This window comes from Atta cephalotes, assembly GCF_000143395.1.
Source record: "Atta cephalotes unplaced genomic scaffold scaffold00008, whole genome shotgun sequence".
NCBI classification, from domain to species: Eukaryota; Metazoa; Arthropoda; class Insecta; order Hymenoptera; family Formicidae; genus Atta; species Atta cephalotes.
The window spans coordinates 1,164,110-1,185,277 of NW_012130072.1; the positions used below are offsets into that span (position 1 = coordinate 1,164,110).

Here is a 21,168-nt window from a genome sequence, read left to right on the forward strand (position 1 = left end):
TATATATATATATACACATATATATATATATATATATATATATATATATATATATATATATAAGGAAGATTTATTTGTGTATTAATTGGATTTTACTCTCCACCAAATCCTTTCAATAAGAACATACTAGATTCTTCAATTAACAAAAAGAATAACTGATATACATATATAGCGAAAAATGATCTGTTATAATTGTTTTTACATGATGTAAGCAGTGCAGTCAATACATTTATTTTCTATATTTATTTTTATGTTATATTTATACATATAATTAAGATTATTTTCTATTTTTGAAAAAAATCAAAATTTTATTTATTTATTTTTTACATTTTCGAAAACTTTTTAAGACATATTTATTTCTTCTAAAAATTAATAATGAATGATTCTTTTCTCACAAATTCAATTTTTTAACGTTTACTCTTGACACTTTTGTTAATTGCCAAATGTCATTAATATATCACAGTCGTTACGTAAACGACAATAAACTAGAACGTAAACTAGAACAATTTGAACAAGCTGAAGCCTGGCTTTTAGTTTATAATATTGTTTTAGTTCATAATATTTAAATCATGCGGTATTTTCTTTCACGCGTCTAAATGCTTTTTAAAATTATCTGTTCTTTTTTTTTACAGCTATACGTCAAGAGAGTCAACGGCAGTTTTCAACCGAAAACAAGCTCATTTTCAGAAAATTAGTTCTTTTTTTCCCTACATTAAGAAGAAGAACCGCAATTTAAGGTGGGAAACGAGAACTTGACCAGGGTCATAGGTGTATGAGAACCGGAACACTTGCATTACCGGTGAACAAGTTGACGACGTGACTTGATGATAAATTTTGAAAATTATGAGACAACTAAATTATACCATCCTAAACTATATTCGTTTTATTTCCATGCTATGATTTTTACAACTGAAATTAAACTAAAGATATTACAAGATGCATCATCTAGAATATCTAGAGTTAATTATATCGTCGTTAATTAGCCATCTTCATTAAGCATATTGATGATTAACTCTTTCCTTATAAAATTATAGTCCTGCTTATATTAAAAGTGACTAAAGTACAAGCGCACATTTGAACAAGTCTTAAACAATATGTGAACAAATAAATAACATTACATATTTGATGTTTATTAAATAACGTTAGGTGTAATATCATTTTTCAAATTAAATAATTGTATATTATATTTTATATTAATTTTTATTACTTTTACATAAAATAAATTCTTGCACAAAATTTCTCTTTAATTAAAGAATAAATTTAATTAGAACTTTGTGCAAAATGCGTGATGTCTCGTGCTGTTTCGATTACATTTGTCGACGGGAAAAAAATTATTCGTTTCGGAGACGACGTAAATTCATAAATAAAAGTCATCTCAACCAAACTTGGCCTGGAGGTGATCAGATCCAAAGACACGGGCGGAATAGTGAGCTTCGGGCTAAGTGCCTTCTCTGTAGCCTCACCGAGGACATGACTTTGACCCAGATATCGGTAAACTGTGCCAAGTAGCCCACGGATGCAACTCGTTTGTATCGTCTGGCTCGAAATCACATCGAAATGATATGACAGAGATCGATCTCCTATCACGCGTCGTGATATAATAACTTTCCAATCAATTCGCCAATTAACCTTGAGACTTCAGATTTCGATAAATTGTTAAATAATGTTGCTTTTGCCATTACTGTGCGCAATTATATTTATATATACAAACGTTTTTTATCATAATTGCATTTTAGAATGTGGCAAAGCAATGTAGTGAAGTAACAATCACATGTAATTAAACATTTAATTGTTATTTTATAAATAGGTATATTAGTATTTAAAAAATTGTAACACAATTTATATAATTTTAGAATTTTAATAATACTAAAAAAATATTTTATATAATAATTATTTGCATTTGATGATATACATCCCAAAACAACAAGTCACACAAGCAAAATAATGTCAAAATAAAATGAATTGTAAATGAAAAGTGACTTTTAATGACATTTTGGAGTCATTTGACGTTATTTTTTGCTTGGAAATTTTATGATAAAAAATAATAAACATGTAAGATATTTCTTAAGCTATTATATATTAGAATGCATATAATTTAAGTCTTGTTCATATGATGCGGATTAAATGATCAAAGTAATCATCAAAAGAAATAATAATACATTATGAAATAAATATTGTCGAGGAGAAAAACTTTATACACTATATATATTAACCTTCTATAAACGTATTTGACTACTGTAGTTGATCAGAATGGATTAGAAGGAATTTAGATCCTTGAAACATTATACTTTTAATTAGAAACGTTAATGTACTGCGATAGCATGTTAAATTGCAATTAAATTGAACGTTTAAAATAAAAAAGACGAGTACGTCAGAAGTGTAGATAAATTTAACTCATAATCATCAAATTTGACAAATTGAATATTTTTTTAAAACTGTATTTATTTGCGTTTCTTTTGTACAGAATAAATATATTTGACGTATAAATAGTATAAATAGTTTTTTCAGTAGCAGTATTATTTTTTTAAATAATTCCTGCATTGTTGATAATTTTTTCAAAAATTTATAAATAAGATTTATATTTTTACAAATTTAAATAATACTAAAAGAAATATTTTATATAATACTATTTCATAAAACACAAAGGAGCTTGTAAATGACATTCATCGTTAATATTGCAACGAAACGACATCAAATTGAAGCATTTTCGATTTAGCCTTGACGATGACAATAAAGATGACTCGTCGGCAGGACCTTAACTAGCAATGAATCACTAACAATACGCATCTTCTTCGGAATTGCGACAGCAGAGCATTACCTATTTAAGCCAATGCCAAATCGGTCTAAAGAACGTGTCTCCGCGATCCACGTGCATTTATTTAAAATACTTCCAAACTAGTTATCTAGGCGTTTATAAGCCGTTACTTTGAAGGATAACGTTAATAGGAAATTATATAGCAAAACGATGTTCACGTATAATTATGGCATCAACGCATTCTTATTCTCGAAGCGGACCATTCATGTTCAGATTATTAACTGTGATCCAGCACAGTCATCTCATCCATTAGATGGTGAAATGAGATCTATTTACCAGATGAAAAGTACAATGTAAAAAATTGTATTATGTTTTTGTGCTTATTTTTTAAATATATTATCTGTTATAAAATATTAAATGCAATTTTATAGAAATAAATTAGAAAGGAAGAAAAACGAAATCAAAAGAAATAATCAACGAAATTAAGTTGCAAATATAAAAAAAAATATTCAAGAAATTTTAATGATGTAGAATTAGAAGTCATGGAGAAAAAGTATAATATATAATAGATGCAATAAACAATATTTTTTTATTGTATATTTCAAATCTTGTTGTAGAGCAATATACATCTTATTTGAATTCGTCAGTATAAAAGTAAAAAAAATATTAATTTTTCATTAAAATGATAATTGTCGCGACAGTTAATGTATCAGTAAAAATATTAATTAATTACTGATAGACAGTTTATTAAGGCACTCCTTTTTCTTTTTTTCTTTGTTAATAATATATTGACATCATGATTATCACTTCCAAGGAACTGGTTCCAAGATCCATTGTTGATCGAGATTCTTAGTACAAGCCGCTATTATAAGCGGGTCATCGTCCGTTGTTGCTTGAAGACACATCTCAGAAGGCATGTGCAAAATTACTTTCGTCTAGAAATAATCATTGATATTGTAAAAATTGTTAAAAAAAACGTATCATAGTTAATATTCTATCAGTCAGAAATACGGTACTTCTTCATCATATTTCCATTTTTGTCTTTCGCGACCGCTACATGCCATTATTTTTACTTTTGGCGTCTTTTGTTGCATATCTCGTTCCGGTGCGTCCAAACATACACTTTCATCAGTCATTATCACTCCATTTTTGGTCATCACGAACATCTGGCTGAGCATCGGTCGCGGTATACATGAATGTAAGACTGCGTTCCCTGAAGGTTGTCCATAAGAACCTTTCGCAGCCGGTCGCATAATGCATTTCTTTGTCCCAGCATGCACTATCTATAAATAATCGACTAATTTCAATTTAGAAAGCTATTTAAAAATTAAATATTATATGTATATTAGGTATGGGAAAAAATTCGTGGCATTAAAAAAACGCCACGAACTTTTTCTCATACCTAATATATATATAAAATAGTTAATATATATGTAAATATATAATACATGTATCAGTTTATATCGCATTATACAATAGAATCAACGATACCCTGCCGAAGAATCGGTCATCTGTAGGAAAGAAATGCTCCGGCCATACATTCTCCAAATACCACTCGAAACTCTTACACTGCAGTTTTTCGCGTAAAGCTAGTCTCGAACGAACTTGCTGTTTATATCTCAGTCTAGCTGCCTCTAATGAAATTTGAGATATAAGAATCCGCTCATCCATGAAATTTAAGATCTAACTAAATAGATAAAATATAAATTCGTAATATATGATGATCAAATATATCACTATTAATAGTAATCTCACCAGGATTGAACTTGAAATAGAATTCCGCCCATTGATCCATCCATACTAAAGCGACTCTAGCAAGATTACCATATAATATATCTCCGACACCGCCTGGAAAAGTATAAGGGGAAGATTTTCGAAAAAGATGCCCGACATGAGAACATGGAGCAATCTCGATGCTGCCTCCACATTGCCAAGCTCGAAATGATAGTTCCAAATTTTCACCACCCCAAATTCGCATTTGATCATCGTAACTTCCCAACTTGAAGAAATAATCTCTATTCATTGAGAACAGCCCACCTGCCATTGCAGGTGTTCGAAATGGTTCAACAATGTTATCGCGTCTTTCCTTCAATAGGCGACCATTCAAAGTTAACCAACGGAAGTGTAAGTCCCAGTTAAATGCACCCCAATGAAGTTCAAACGATCTATAAAATTAATAATTTTCAAAATATTGTCTAGAAAAAATAAAACCATAAAAAATTAAGGCTGTTTATCAAGATCACACTGGTATAAATGCAAGAATAAATAATTACCTTGTATAACTGAATGTATTATCGTTTATTATATCAATTACTGGAGCGACTATTCTTGTTACATTTTTACCAACCACTTCAAGTAGTGGCTCCAACCATCCTGCAAATATTGCAATATCGATATTGTATATAACAAAGACTGTTTCAAGTATTATAAAATAATAACAGTTTACCTTACCAATTGTACATTCACAGTGAGCATCGAGAAAAGTGAGAACTTCACCTTTAGCATTATTCGCACCCAACAATCTCGCTTTTATCAATCCTATTCGTTCGTTAGATCTTAAAACTCTTGTAGAAACGCTCAAATTCTTCACATAATCATCCAAAGAATTTTTCAGAAATTCTAGCAATAAATAACAAAGTGACAAAAGATTAATTTGTTACAAATAATAATAAAGTTGATATTATGGATTTGTAATTAATTAAATATTCACCTCTTTCACTGTTATCATCCACAAGAATAATCTCTTCTAGCAGTTCTTTCGGAGATCTATTGATGACACTATGTACTGTTCGCAATAGTGTACTCCAAGCTTCATTATGAAAAACTATGATAATTGACGTTTTCGGCAAATTACCTAAGTTTGTATATCGCAAAATACACCTGTAAAATTTTTTAAATAGAACTGTTTAAAAGACATTTTACAATTAAATAATATTAAAAATTTATCTGACATATTAGACAATAACACTCTTACTTTTTTTTCCGAACATCTGGTAGAGATCGATTTAGCGGTATTTTATCGCTAGCCATTAAATTAAATCGGTTAATTTGATATAATTGCTGCATTTTATAAAAATCTTTTGGATGTATTACTACAGGTTCTCCATTTTTGCCTTCAAACGGCAATGGATTGAATAAATTTTGATTAATAACATCTAAAAAAAATGTAACATTTTTTACTTATAAAATTTTTCTAATGTATTGCATTTATTACCTTTCGTGATGTTTGGAATTTTCAAGGAATCCACAGAGTCTCCAATATAATGACCAACCACTACATGAATTCCTCGTTGATCAATGTAATCTTTCTGGTTTTCATGTGATCTGCAACAGAAGCATGCTGAATTTAAATCAACATTTAAATCAATTTAAATAACAAGTAATTGTTACTTTATACCGGATAAAGTTATTTCCCAACTTGACACTTTTCTCTTTCCTCCTATACCAAAGCAGAAATTGGCATATGAATATAATGATCAAGAAAACGATTAACGTCGTTCGACGTTGTCGTAATCGTCTTATTAATCTAGGCCACATTCTGCTGCTCATTAATCCATAATATCAATCTTGTTCACTTATTCATATTCTCAACATATATTGACAGAGAATCAATTCATGTATAACTGATTAGTTTTGAGAAGTTCCACTTCATTTTATTTTACCAAGCTGCCTGAAATTATCACGCAGATTCGGTCTTATCACGAGTTCTTCGTGATCGATAGGTCAGGTCATTGTGACAAAGAAAGAAAGATTCCAAGAATTTCTAAAGTGGACTCTGGAAGAAAAATTGTTTATTATTTTGATTTCGAAAGACTGCTTTTTAAACTTATAATTTTCTTTCAAAGCCTTTTTATATCAATACTTAAATTTATTTGTATAGTAAATTTAAGTTTGTATTAGCATTGTACGAATTAATATACTTTTTTATTATACTAATAAAAATCTTACTATATTAATATAAGAAATAAGTTTTTTAATCAATAACATTATCTTACAATTGCATAATAATGTCGCAAAGGATATAATCTAAATATTTAATATATAATGAGATAAAATTTAATATGAAAAAAATATAGTGTTATAAAAAACATTAAGAATAGATAAATATAACTATATATCTATATAATTGCTCTTGAATCAAAGTTATTCTGCAGCGTCTAAACTAATGCAAAAGCAAATAATTAAAAAATTTATAACAATTTTAAGCACAATTAACGATATCGTGTAAAATATCTCAATTGTTTCAAATTCTTGAGTCAAATAAGTTGTAACTCACTTTTAAGTAAAAGTAGACGTTGAACTTTTGTGAAACAATCAACAATTTATCACGACGCGTAGAAACCGGTGATGCAATATCTCATTCAATTCCATAAATGCAGTTTCGAAGCGAGAGAGCGAATGGAGTGGATACAATTTATACTGAAAACGATAGACAAACTTAAACGGACGTTCTGTCAGTCGACAACAGTCGTGAAAAGCGAATGTGTAATATTACTTTACTAATATTACCTTGTCTTAAAACAAGTTTTAACTCCCTTCAGTAACGAAGGCGAACGCTCTGACGCTGAGCGATTCGCCATTCGCTGTTCAGTAGTACAATTTACTTTTACAGTACAATTGCAGCAGCCGACACGCGGAAACACAATCGAGGATATGCCGTTGACATCGTAATGCGCTGACGGTACCAAGGGAGGGCGGCACCGCCGACGGTTCGCGTGCAGCACGCCACGTTGGAAGACTTGACGGGTCGTCGTATTTCGCCGGATTCCCGTCTACCGTTTTGCCCAAGAATTTTCCTGTTTACAGCCACTTAAACACGAATCAAGGTGAGAAAACGCGTTATTCAATCAAAACATCGATCGTTAATCATTTCGACAATTGTGTCTCACTCGAATGATGAGACGCAATTGGTCTCCGACGCAGCAATGTCGATTGCATTTTTTGACACTATTATCCCATTGCGTTTACGAGCAGTTGACTCCCATTCGGTATTCGTATCTTGGTGCCATTGTATTACTCATGAAAGGATTTTTTTTCTAATTCATTAACATAAAATGTATGGGACATTAAGAGCATGTTTTTTTTCTTATCGTATATAGATGAAAGTCAAGGAGTTACTGAAGACAGTGAATGTAGCATGGTCTCCACCAACTCAACATCCCATTATGCTGGCTGCTGGGACAGCGGCACAGCAGTTGGACGCCAGTTTCAGTACTTCTGCCAGTTTAGATCTGTATTCGTTGAATTTACAGCAGCTTGGATATGAAATGGAGCTCCAGGCCAGTGTCCCTAGTGATCATAGGTCAGTTACTTAAATAAAATTAAATGTAATCTATCAGAGGTTGACTAATCAAGTGATATTGTCAATTTAGATTTCACAAAATTATCTGGGGCTCCTATGGAAATAATCCAGCAGGCATAATTGTTGGTGGTTGTGAGGATGGAACCATAAAAATCTATTCTGCTGCAAAGTTATTGGCTAGAGACAGTAATTGTCTAATAAACAGTCCTCGTAGGCATACTGGTCCTGTCAGAGCAATGGATTTTAATCCCTTTCAAGAAGAAAATCAACTGGCTACAGGTGCCACAGAAAGTGAGATCTATATTTGGGATATTAATACAAACACGCCGACAACCCTTTCTAGAAGCCAGCAGTCAGAAGATGTTCAACATATTGCCTGGAACAAACAAGGTATTTATAGTTATGCTCAAAGAAATTGCATAACAAAATTAATTATTTATATAAATCTGGATTTATCGCCAATATGATTCTCATTTTATCTTACAGTACATTTAAAAGACATTCTTGTTTCCACATTTTCACAATACTGTATTATATGGAATGTAAAAGAAAAAAAACCATTATTCAAACTGGCGGATACAAATTCAAGGGTATAATCTTTTCTATCTTAATACAATCTTCTTGTTTAGAAAAAAATTTCACAATTGTTATGTTCTAATTATGTATAGGTACGCTGGAAAGTTGCTCAGTGGCATCCAGATATTGGAACACAATTATGCTTGGCATCTGAAGATGATCAAACACCTATCATTGAATTATGGGATGTAAGAGTTCCAACGTCGCCTTTAAAAACTCTACAAGGTCATCAGCGTGGTGTTCTTTCAATCGCATGGAATCCACAGGATGCTGATTTACTCCTGAGTTGTGCCAAGGATAACAGAATATTGTGTTGGAATCCCAATTCAAATGCATTGGTAATGTTTTGAATATACATTTCAATAAATTAATGGAATTTTAAATATTATCATTTTTTAATGACAGAATGGTGAGGTGATATGTGAATTAGCCCAAACAGCTCAGTGGAACTTTGATGTATCTTGGTGCCCAAGGAATCCAGATTTAATTGTTGGCAGTAGCTTTGATGGGCATGCTGTTGTCTATTCTTTATTAGGTGGACAACAGCAAGAAACATCTAACAAAATAGGAGATTCATTCCCAGGAATAGATCCTTTCACCCAATCTACAATACAGTCACGAACAGCAGCAGTATTAACAAAAGCTCCTAAATGGTTAAAAAGGCCGTTTGGAGCATCATTTGGAGTAAGTTTTTAATTTTGCTTTATACCGTACAATTTATTATATTAAATAGAGAATAAAGTATAATTATTTAATATAAAAATATGATTTTCAGTTTGGTGGTAAATTAGTGATTTTCGAGAATCAGCCTGCTGATCCGAACTTAGTAAACAAAAAAGCGAATAGGAAAGTTATTATATCACAAGTAATTGTACAACCCAATCTTATTCAACGTTCCAACAAATTAAAAACAACACTGGAAACTGAGCAATTCAACGAGTTTTGTAAGGAAAAAATGGATAAGTCTTCAGATGAACATACTAAAAAAGTCTGGAAATGTGTAGGTGCTTACTTTGATGAAAATGTGACAAAAAGTATATTAGAGATATTGGGCTATAATACTGAGACAATGAATAATAAGCTGAATCAGTTTGTGCCTCAAGATGATATAAACAACATTATAGAAGGTGTCTCTAATCTTAATAATGTAAGATTTTAACTGATATTTACATTGTATTTTTTTTAGACATTATTTTAACTTTATATATATATATTTTTTTTATTTGATTTAGGTAATAAATGGAAATGTTATGGTCGGCAGTACTGTATTTGATACTATAGCACAAGAGCAAAATAAAAAAGTATTGTCAAATAAGCCTACAGATAGTAATTATATTATAAATACTTCAGATGGTAATTAACACATATTAATAATATTAATATTGTAAAACAAATTTACAAAAGATTTATATTTGTATTGTGTTTTTAGATGAAGATGGTCTTATCACTCAAGCCATCCTCTTAGGAAATATTGAAGCCGCTGTATCTTTATGTTTTGCTAGTAAAAGGTACGCTGACGCTATAATTCTTTCGATGGCTGCTGGTCCTGAATTACTAGCACGTACCCAATATAGGTACTTTTTAGAGCACTCTAGTGCATTAAATTCTCTCATCAATTCATTAGTTAGTGAAAATTGGGCAGAGGTTGTTAAGAATAGTGATATAAAATGTTGGAAGGAAGCATTAATTGGTATATTTACACATTCCACTACACAGGAACGATCTATTTTGTGCGGTAAGTATTACAGAAATATTATAGAAATAATTTATTATAATCACTTAGTGTTCTATATATTCACAATATGAATTGTGTATAATAGATATGCTTGGCGATCGCTTGATGTCATGCGAAAATCCCATTCTTAAAAAGCAAGCACAAATTTGTTACATTTGCTCCGGTAATTTGAATAAACTGATTGAAGTGTCCGATGGTGATATTCAAGAAATGGTAGAACTGGTAGTAATAATGCAGAAAGCTTTGGAACTTCAAGGTATCAGGGAAGTTCAGCTAGAAAACAAAATTGCTACAGTGCTGTCTCAATATGCTGAGATGCTGGCGGCAGAAGGCGATCTAGAGGCTGCCTTAAATTATCTTGGGAATAGTCAAGATCAAAGAGTTTCAATGCTGAGAGATCGTTTATGCAAAGCTTTAAATTACATGCAAGAACAGAGGCATGTTACAAAACCTGCAGCTCAGAATTACTATTATGAACAGACACGAAGAGCGTCACAAGGCCCATGTAATCCACTGCAGCAATCATTACAGCAAACAACACCGGTACAGAACTGGAATACAAATCCATTGAAACAATCTTACGGAGCTCCTACAAATCAGCCATTTAACACACAGCCATCTCAGTTATATGGAATGCCTCCTCCTCCTCCTCCTCCTCAATCTCAAGTGCAATCTACAATTTACGATCAATATTCTACATCACATTACAATCAAATCACATCGCAGCCTCCTATAGCGCAACCTCTTCCTCCGCCTCCACCAACATCCGGTTCCAATTTGAGTGGCTCGAGACCGTCCAGTGTTGGACCACAATCGAGAACAAAATACCTGATAGATCCATCTGTAAAATCGACTCCGTCATATGGTCAGAATACTTTCCCGTCGTCAAATCCATTATATAATTCTCAGCAAATCTCACCTGTTCCTGGCTATCCTCAGCAAAATTCATATCAACCTCAGGTTCCTATACCGAGTAATGTCTATCCCAACCAACCGCCAAATTTTATGAATAATCCTAAAGAATCAGAACCATATAAGCCGCTTCAGCCAAGCATAATGTCGCCATTGCAAAATGTGCCACAAAGTCAAATGTACGATCCTATTAGATCCCAACCTACTTCACAAATGCAGACATATGGGAACGAAAATACATATCAATTACCGCCACAACCGTCTGGATGGAACGATCCACCTATTGCAAAAAGTTCCAGAACACAGGTAAATTATATCGAGTTTACTCAATTCCATTGCTCAGTTCCGATTAGTCGCCCCTATTCACATTATTTCCTTGTCTTTCGTTCGACTAAATCTCTTACCTTTAGATACTGATATATGTATATATTAAAATCATATAGCCAGTACTGGCACTATACAACGAAATGTCTGCGGAACATTCTGGTACTAAGAAGTGGAAGGCAAAACATTCAAAGGGTGTAGACGTTAAGGTAGTCGGCTTCACATGTCGAGAATGCTATATCTATAATGTTTCATATTATCGTAGAACATATTGTTATTGTTAGTGTTACCTTGCTCCTTCCATACTCTTAATAGAATTAATCTGATTATAATCTTTTTATATTTGTGTGATATGAACTAATAAGCGTGTTATATAAAAAAAAAAAGTTCAAACTGCTTTGCATTTTGAAACTGATTTCATGCAGATTATTGTTATTTGTATCTTATACGTCATAAATTTTATAAGTGTAAAAAATTTTTTATATATATTTTCATACATTTAATTGTGTTATAATCACTTTAAGTATTGGGGTGAATTAGTGGAGCTTTGTTGTCTGAAAGCTTTCATGGTGTTATAGACGCGTTATCAATTACCACTATAAAGTGGCTGAAAAAATCTATATTAAGAATGCATCGTTAAAAATAAATTATGTATATTTTTCAGCCGAAGACGGATTATCAATCACAAAATCCAATAATGCATCCATTGCAAACTAATCAACCAGAACCAAGTGTAAGTCCTACATATAATTTCTAATCGTATTGAACATTTTATGGTCGATTTTCACTTAATATTTTGTATATGTATTTATATGCCCGCGTTTATTTGTATTTGTATTTTGACAACTTTTTTAGCCATTATCTCAGGATAATTTCTATCAAGAACCTCCTACAGTTTATAATCCGCAATTCAGGCAAGGTGTGTCGAATCCGGTACCACTTAACAAACCAGTTGAATCATTACACTCTGTAATGCCTGCACAGATTGCGGAACCTGAGAAACCTAAAGCACCTATACCCGAGCAACATATACATTTAAAAACGATATTGGATGAATTAAAGAATCAATGCTATGAAAATGCAAAGAATCCGGTAAATACTCATTTTTTGAACATATATGTAACAATATCTATATATTACTATATATGTTTACGTTCTTTATAGCCGACCATACATGTTCAAGTTAATATAAAATATTTGTATTTGCATTATTTTTCTAGCAAATCAAAAGGAAGATAGAAGATGTGTCAAAAAAAATTGGAAGTGCTATACGATTGCCTTAGAGAAAATAAGGTAAGTCAGTTATAATATTATTGTACATTATGTATATGTAATACAAATTCTTTTTTTCAGTTATCTCAAAATACATTACAAGGTTTACATCAAATATCACAGATGATTCAAAATGGCAATTATACTGGCGGATTAGACTTACATACACAATTAGTATCAGGACCAGATTTTAGTCAAATAGCTTCCTTTATGCCTGGGATAAAAGTATTACTTCTAAGTGCCCTTCAATTGAGCGTTTACATTAGATAGAATGTCCAAAAATCTAAATTGTTCATATATATTCATTATGAATTTTTATAATTGCACACAGCCTTAATGAGAGAATTATTTGTTATATTAACTTTATATAACAATCGATAGTAAATAATCAATAATGTAGCATATTATATCTGTAATCAATTTACTTATTATTTGCTAATCAAATTTTATATATTTTGCCTCGAAAATTATATTTTATCAATTCTCAGAGTAATTTTACATTATTTTGTTGATTATTAATTCTATTGTTAAAGAAATATATATTATATATATAAGGAAATAAATATTCACAGACAGAGAAAACGTCCATATAAGAAATCTACAGGCAAAATGTTAAAAAAAACTTCGTTTTAATCATTTGTATATATAATTATAATTAAAATCTTATATGAGAAAATTAAACATGCTTTCATAAATCTTAAAACATTGGTTTTCACTTTGTGTTTACTGTATACTTAATATGTAAAATAGGATTTCGCAAGAAATAAAAGTTATATATTCTTTAATTGTATATTATATTTCTAATTTGTATTTGTTATATTTTATAAAATCTTTACAAATAATTTATAAACTGTCATATAATTATTCTTGTTAAATAACAATCAAGAACAAGAATTGAGTTATAGGTGTTGGGAACTTGTTTATTATAAAAAAAATGTGTACAAGTGACTACAAATTATGACTACAAATGTATAATGGAATTTCAAATTAAATGAATTATATTAATTAAATGAATAAATTCATTTTGAGTCTTACCACATACTTGTAATCATAATTTGTTTGGAATTAAAACCGGCCATATATGTTCAAATAAACTTATCAAGTATACATGCACAAACCACTTGTACAAGTTCATTGGAGCGTGTGTGTAACAAAACTACAGTTATTTTACACAAGTAAAACAAATATGAAAATTCAATACTTGCGCAAACTGACTTACGAAGTAAATCGGAATGTGTCTAGCGACGTTGCACGTTCAGTTGTAAAGACTGAAATCTAATCAGAATGTCTGTTCACACATTACTTACACTTTTTGTACTCCGCTTTCTTCAACATTCGAATGTACATTTATCTCATTTTTAATGCAAAAATGCTCGCTAATGATATTATGTCATTTAATGATCTATGTATACTATGTCTCTAGTTTGTACAAGCATGCTTGCTCAAATTTATTGGAGCGTGTGTATGACAAAACTGCAGTTATCGTAAATCAGCACACTGTGGCCGGCCTAAGCTATGCAGAATGACGTTTTGTTCATTAATAATAAATTTTTCTAATAGTTCATCTAAATATATAGTACCGTCCCGTGCGGCTTGTTGACGCATGGCTTGCTTAAATTCTTCACGTACTCCTTTATCAGCACCACGAGTAGTGACACGGCGATCTAGAATGATTCTTATATAATTTTTTTATTTCTACAACATATAATACACTATATTAAAGAATGTTATATATACTTTGTATAATTGCCATTCCTGTTGTTATGTCTAATGATACTCCTCCGCCATGATCAGACCATAAATACGTTAATTCTTCTAAGATATCTATACATATTATGTATGATTGGAATAATGGATAAATAAAACTTCCACGATTGAGAATTCGTTCTGTTATTGTAGTTAAAAGATTAGCTTCTTGTGGCCAATCTATTTGTATAAGGACCAATGCATGTCCAATAGACAAGTCTCCAATATTTCCAGGTGAAGAAAAATTTTCCTAAAGTTAAATCAATCATATATTTCAATGTAAAAAAAAGGATTTAAAAAAATTATTACCTTAATAGCTAAAAGAAGCAATTTACAACAATATTGTAAAATAGGAAAACGAGCAAGAATCAAATAATGTAAATGTCTGATGCTTGGAACTGTCAGAGTGTGAGATATTTTGCCTGCAATAGTAGGTAACGAGTTTGTTACTACAACAATATATTCCAACATAGCCTAGAAGAAAAATTATTTAATAATTTTAATGAAAAATATACACTATGTAATTAAGCTTAAGATCTGTCTTATAAGATATATATTATATAGAATACAATCTTAATTACATTCTATATAATTATATTCTATATAATTAAGATTTAATAAAAATATAATCATTCAAATATAATCATAGCACACCTGGTAATCTTTCAAAAAGAAACTTGTACAAGCCAAACGAATATTAGTAGATAAAGTATTCCCTTCTAATAATCTCGCCCTTACTTCATGATGTAAACCTTTATATATTGCTAAATCTGTTAAGAATAGATTCAGCCAATTATCTAACCGCAATTGTTGATTCAGTTTAGTTATTTCTCTTTGAAGATAGTCAGTACTATGTAATAAATCCCACAACTTTACTGCCAATGCTAAGCCACTGCCATTGTAGTCACTGTCACTAGTTATTACTATGCCAGCATTGTCATCTCGCTTTCGCTTTTTCAATTTAGATTCTGATTCAGAGAGAATTTAAGATATAAGTACAAAAATAAATTGTCCATTAATCATGAATATAACATCTCACCTGCAGAATATACTTCTTCTCCAAAAGCCTCTACAAGACAATATACTGTTTCTTCGTTGTTAATGAGAGCATTATGCTCGTTTAATATTCTCAATAATACTACAATCGCGCACATTAGTAATTGCCTGACAATAGGTTCGTCGCACAGACCAGTGCTGTGCACAATTGCATACTGTTGTAGTCTATCGCTGTATGTTTCATGATTCCAAGGCATAGCGAATAAATTGCTCAATTCCCATCCTAATTTCTTACCCATCAGTTCCATAATTTGGAAAAGTCTGTCCCACGGATTTTGAATTTGCGTGTCTTGTGGCTGCTGTATGTATGCTAAGTAAAATTCCACAGCCTTGCATAACAATCGTAAGCTAAGACGAGGATTTAATTCCACTACAGCATCACCAAGCAGTGGTAATGTTTCACATGCCAATAATCTTCTAAAACCATTCACAGTTCGGCCTGGATGACTGTGTTTCTCCGCAGTTAACAAAGTTTCCACCAAACGTGGCTAAAGTAATAATGCAAATAAACATCATTGAAAAATTAAGTATCTGTTCATATTTAAAGATACATACTCCATGGGTTGCTATGGTTTGAGGAAATTTGCGTAGTAGTAATAGTAATAATTTACAATGTTCCATAGTATCTTCGCTATGATCTGCTGTCATTACAAGCAACCTATGTTGTAAATCCTGTGGGATATGTTGGAACATTTGGCACAAAAATTCAGCTTCGCTATCACACTGCTCTAAGCGAAGACACGTTGTCACTGTTTCTATCTCTTTCCATATATCGCGATCATCCGGAAAATTTTGAAATCTGTGCTTACATTTAAGAAAAGATTAAAAAAAGATATAAATGTAAAGATATAAATGTACTTATATAACTAATAGATAAATTATTATATTAAATATAAATTTATATAAAGTATACATATATTTTAATAGTGATTGAGCTTATTACATTTCGCTAAAGCATTTTGCTGCCTCTTTTACATTCTTTGACAGTTTCTCGATACGATATGCTTCAAACTGAAAAATGGAAAAGTAGAAAAGATTAAACATCACTATCCATGATTTTACAAATTTTAATTTAAAACTAATAACTCCAAATTATGGACGATACTTCTCGGAATAAATTAATTACTTCATTCGCAAATAAACAAGTAAAAAAGAAAAAATAAATATATAAAATAAAGTGTATGTATGATCCAGGACTAACCTGAACTTTTGCACTATGCGGAAATAAAGATCTGGCAGTAATCAGCCAGGATTTAGCGGCATAGATATCGCCCGGCAATGCTTTTTTAGCTCTCATTATTAAATAATCTTCTTTGGATAACTGATTATCCGTACCGGACGGTTTTTCTAACATAATGTAATATTATATATAGTAACTTCGATGTGCACATATAACTCGTAGCCGCAAATAACACAACCACATCACTCAGGATACGGTCAGGTTTACGCGATGCTGCAAATACTTTGAAGTGTTTTTTGGTCAATTTGTAAAATTCTTTCTTCTAATTGGTCCATCAAATGCTTCAAAATGTTTGCAGCGAGACTTTGACCACAGTCTCAGTGTTCAACGTATTATATAGTTTGTTTTTTTATTTCTGCATTACACTGCACTGCTAGAACTCTCTTTCTCGCTTTCAAATATTAAACATATACCTATCTCATTTTAAGTTCTAAAAGTGTACACTAGCCACAAAACAGATCCCGCATTTCAGTATATGTGTATGTACGTCACCCGTAATATTTATATAAATGTATTAAACTATGACAGTAGAATTTAAATGATTTTCAAAGCAGTTTTATCAACAATTATTTAGACACCTGTGTTTATCCATTACTATGTTCAACCATTATTTATTGATTACGAATACCAAATAATATTACCTGCTGCTGTTAATTCGTAATCCCTTTAAAAATTCAGAAAGAAATCTGAAAGAGGTCATCCCGGCGTTTTTCGACGCTCTATTTCGAAGAACTGTCAAAAATAAAGCCTCGTTATTTTCGATTTGGAAACTTAATACATATTGGTGATAAAATCACGATGTTAAAAATATATGATGCGAATCCATATTAAATTATGATATTGAAATGAATGTGCGGTGTTGAAATGATGCTAATCCGTTAATTGCCTCGTTTTTGAATGAATCGTGAACTCGTACCTATAAATGTTCCAGCTTCGAAAAAAATTTTTTTTTAATTCAGTAATATGTCATAGTTCCTGAAAGACTGAGCGAGTCTCTTAATTCGTATAATACACAATAGAGAATATATTCGAAGTAGATGTCAAGTATTGGAAAATACGGTGAAAGATTTGCAAAACCGATAAACAAAAATATAAAATAAAGGCAATCTCAAGTATATATTATTAGTTTAAGAAAAGATATAAATAAGTCTAATGAAACATACGAATACATGCATTACATGAGATGCATGTTAATTAAGTAGCCATCAGTTATCGCGTGGAAAGGACAAAGAGATCATCTATGCCGCAAATGACAAATCATGTTCTCAAATTTACCAGTATTAAAAATCTATAATGCACATAACGAGAAGTTATAGATTTTCGCATTTACTAGCAGTAAACTTTAGAATAGTCCATCCTCACATAGACCGCTCTTCCGCAAATCTCATATTGAATGTACAACACATCTCACAGTGCGACACTCGAAAACTAAAATTTTTTAATGCGTAGCGTTTATATACTATATCCGAAAGCTAGCCTCATCCAATGAGCGCTCGAATACTTTGAGCTCAACCAGGCATACGCTCATTGGCTGGCGCGCGAGTGGTGGGGATCACGACTTACCGTTTTATATAAATAGCGTGTAATGCGTGATTTTATGCCTTTGCGAGTTTTGCGTCGAGCGATGCGGTCGTACATCGCGGGAGAATGCAGTCCTTGGTTTTCGCACTGTTCGCCATCTTTGGACATGACCTTTCCTATATCTCCACTGATCTTGATCCAAATACAAAACCGAAGAATCCTGACCACTGCAAAGAACCTTTATTGGAAAATAGAACGATTGAGAAACGACTCGACAGGATCGTTGGATTCGCGACCAACGAGGTATTCAATAATTAATGAATATTATTAAATTGTTACTATTTACATACGCGATGTTAAAATATTGTAAGAATCGAACGCTTTTAAGAATCTTGAAGCTCTCTTAAGTGATTTTAAAAATGTTTTATATACCTACTGGCGATAAAATCACAGTGTCGAAAATAAGATCGATGTGTCAGTTCGTCTAAATCTCATTATCGAAAACACGGGCAAGTCGTACTACATCCATAATTGTGGATTTAATCCATATATGTATCATGAACTCACACTTATGCATACAATGATTTAGCATCTATTGATATCCATACCACGATTTTATTTACATATTTATTTAATACATAGCTACATATGTAGTATGAATTATAATATATGTAATTAAATGTATTGACGCTAATATACGAACGATTTTGAAAAACGCCAGATGGTTTCTTTCTCTGAAAAATTATATATATTTACACGTTTATACATATAGTGTCTTATTAGTAAATTATTTATGAGAAAAATTGAGGATTATACTATCAAAATTAATTATTAATTTTATAACTAATGATAAGTTTATTATACATATGTTTATTATACGTAAATTTAAAGTTTCTATGTACAATAACACTACCTCAGTAGGTATATGTTCTCGTGATGGTTTCCATAGTTGGAAAAGTAGTATTCTAGGATATCGCCATTGCATAATACAGGGTATAATTAACGATTAACATTGTTACCGTAATACTACACGTGTTTTGAAACATTTTTTGATTAGTCAATTCTTTCTTCTGATTGATCAATCAAATCCTTTAAAGCATTTATAGTGAGACTTTGACCGCATCTTCTTTGTCATGAAATTATTATTGTTATTTATTTTTTTTAAAGAAAAAATAATATAATTGTTTATTAGTCTATTTATAAGAATACTTAAAACCCTTTATAAATATCGACTATTATAAATTATAATATTAAAAATTTATAACAATTTTAAATGACAAAAAATTAATAAGTAATAAAATATAAATATATAAAAGTAATGAATAATAATAATAAATAATTAAAAATATATAAAACACGATACGATTACAACACGATATATAAAGATACAAATTTTTATTAAAATTAAATGTAAGATTTTTTTAGTGGAAGAAATAATAATATCGTGCGTACACAAGGGAGTGTAACTTAAAGACTTAAAAACGGAACATTCTTTTAATTGTACATAAAATATATAACTCAATATATCTCGGTTTTTTTATTTTCGATTATCGCGCGGTAAAACATCATTAATTGCGAGGTGATCCGCGTCAATCTGACGGCTCGAGGGCCAACGATTTTTCTCGAGATTTTCCGGTCGGGACGGCACGCTCGACAACAAAGACGTAATTTTGCAAATCCCTTGAGCGATATGGAACGTCTGCGCTCGCGCGCTTGCGTAAGGTTCCGAGTAGTTCCATTTATAAAGATATAACAGTGGCCAAATCCGCTTACTTCGCGATTCCGCTATGAGCTGCTATGAGCCACCCATGGTGGGCGAAAAGCTCCCTTAAGTGGTTATGGCGCTTTGGCTTTGTATCCAACAGCTTTCCGACGGCTCGGCTTAAGAACCAGAAATAAAGCTCTATTGGCCGCGGCCCGGGTTATGGGTACTCGATTTATGCAGAATGGAGCCGCGGTTGAACTCGTGCTGGGAGACTGCAAGGATCGCGGTAATCCATCATCGATCGGCCATCGAGTTCTCTTAATGACGATGTTTCGCTACACTCTCCAGAATTTTAGAACAGAATGGTTCTTCACATGAAACATCAAACTTCTCGCATGACCCATTACTCTACGCTCGGAGAAGAAAATAGTTTTGATAATTATAATGTGATAATTTTGAAATTTAAGAATTCTTGCAATCAGTTTTGTAAAGTCAGAAAAAATGAAATTAATATTGAGAACTATCAAGATATAATCTCGGTAATAAATGTAATAACTTAAGATGACTTTAAATTTAGTTACAATATAAAATTGTTAGAGGAATTAGATTGATGTACTTGGATGTAAAGCATTATTTTCTTAGATATTTACATATAAGCTATTAAATAAAATAACTATAATATATGTATATTAAACATATTTAATATGATATGATAGCTGTATAACAACATCAAATCAACTAATTTCTTTAATTGAATTGTTTACTTTCAAGTAAATAGCGTTTAAATTAACATATGCACTTAGTAAATAATAACTGTATTAAATAATAAAATGTAATTAAATTTGATCTAATTAAATCAGTTTACTTACATTATTTTAGGTAAGTTAATGACATATTGAGCAAGAGTGATGCTCTATAGAAATGATTAAAAATAATTCAAATTTGATACGATTTGACATTATAATTTAAATATATATTCTTTTGATATCACATTGCCTTAGAGACATTATATATATATATATAA

General features: G+C 31.2%; 3 protein-coding genes across 3 annotated transcripts; 1 reads left to right on the plus strand and 2 right to left on the minus strand.

Moving 5' to 3' along the window:
* Window positions 1-3,528: 3,528 nt before the first annotated feature.
* On the minus strand, window positions 3,529-6,304 carry LOC105627076 (polypeptide N-acetylgalactosaminyltransferase 3). Its single transcript, XM_012208355.1, has 10 exons — window positions 6,153-6,304; window positions 5,970-6,079; window positions 5,730-5,910; window positions 5,466-5,635; window positions 5,207-5,374; window positions 5,029-5,128; window positions 4,511-4,920; window positions 4,247-4,389; window positions 3,772-4,038; window positions 3,529-3,690 (listed from the first exon to the last, which is right to left on the minus strand). The coding sequence occupies exons 1-10, from the start codon at window positions 6,302-6,304 to the stop codon at window positions 3,559-3,561; spliced, it is 1,833 nt and encodes a 610-aa protein (XP_012063745.1). The 3' UTR covers window positions 3,529-3,558.
* A 1,550-nt stretch (window positions 6,305-7,854) lies between these two features.
* On the plus strand, window positions 7,855-13,557 carry LOC105627077 (protein transport protein Sec31A). The gene is given in 15 exon segments (XM_012208356.1): window positions 7,855-8,057; window positions 8,128-8,447; window positions 8,544-8,647; window positions 8,726-8,971; window positions 9,039-9,317; window positions 9,409-9,780; window positions 9,866-9,986; window positions 10,063-10,368; window positions 10,454-11,586; window positions 11,724-11,813; window positions 12,269-12,337; window positions 12,460-12,696; window positions 12,825-12,854; window positions 12,856-12,897; window positions 12,958-13,557. Coding segments are annotated over 15 exon segments (3,741 nt in total). The 3' UTR covers window positions 13,147-13,557.
* A 798-nt stretch (window positions 13,558-14,355) lies between these two features.
* LOC105627078 (integrator complex subunit 10) lies at window positions 14,356-17,032 on the minus strand. Its single transcript, XM_012208357.1, has 8 exons — window positions 16,880-17,032; window positions 16,622-16,689; window positions 16,234-16,477; window positions 15,662-16,166; window positions 15,277-15,590; window positions 14,932-15,096; window positions 14,614-14,872; window positions 14,356-14,540 (listed from the first exon to the last, which is right to left on the minus strand). Exons 1-8 carry the CDS (start codon window positions 17,030-17,032, stop codon window positions 14,356-14,358), a joined length of 1,893 nt encoding a protein of 630 aa, XP_012063747.1.
* Between the last annotated feature and the right edge of the window lie 4,136 nt (window positions 17,033-21,168).

Bases quoted from the DNA above. Each gene is read 5' to 3' on its own strand.
- LOC105627076 (XM_012208355.1), bottom strand. From the start codon at position 6,304: ATGAGCAGCAGAATGTGGCCTAGATTAATAAGACGATTACGACAACGT. The intron at 6,080-6,152 runs GTATAAAGTAAC...CTTCTGTTGCAG, and splicing joins TTGGGAAATAACTTTATCCG to ATCACATGAAAACCAGAAAG. The intron at 4,921-5,028 runs GTAATTATTTAT...TTAATTTTATAG, and splicing joins AATACATTCAGTTATACAAG to ATCGTTTGAACTTCATTGGG.
- LOC105627078 (XM_012208357.1), bottom strand. From the start codon at position 17,032: ATGTTAGAAAAACCGTCCGGTACGGATAATCAGTTATCCAAAGAAGAT. The intron at 15,097-15,276 runs GTGTGCTATGAT...TTTTTCTTCTAG, and splicing joins TCTTTTTGAAAGATTACCAG to GCTATGTTGGAATATATTGT. The intron at 14,541-14,613 runs GTATATATAACA...GAATCATTCTAG, and splicing joins AGGAATGGCAATTATACAAA to ATCGCCGTGTCACTACTCGT.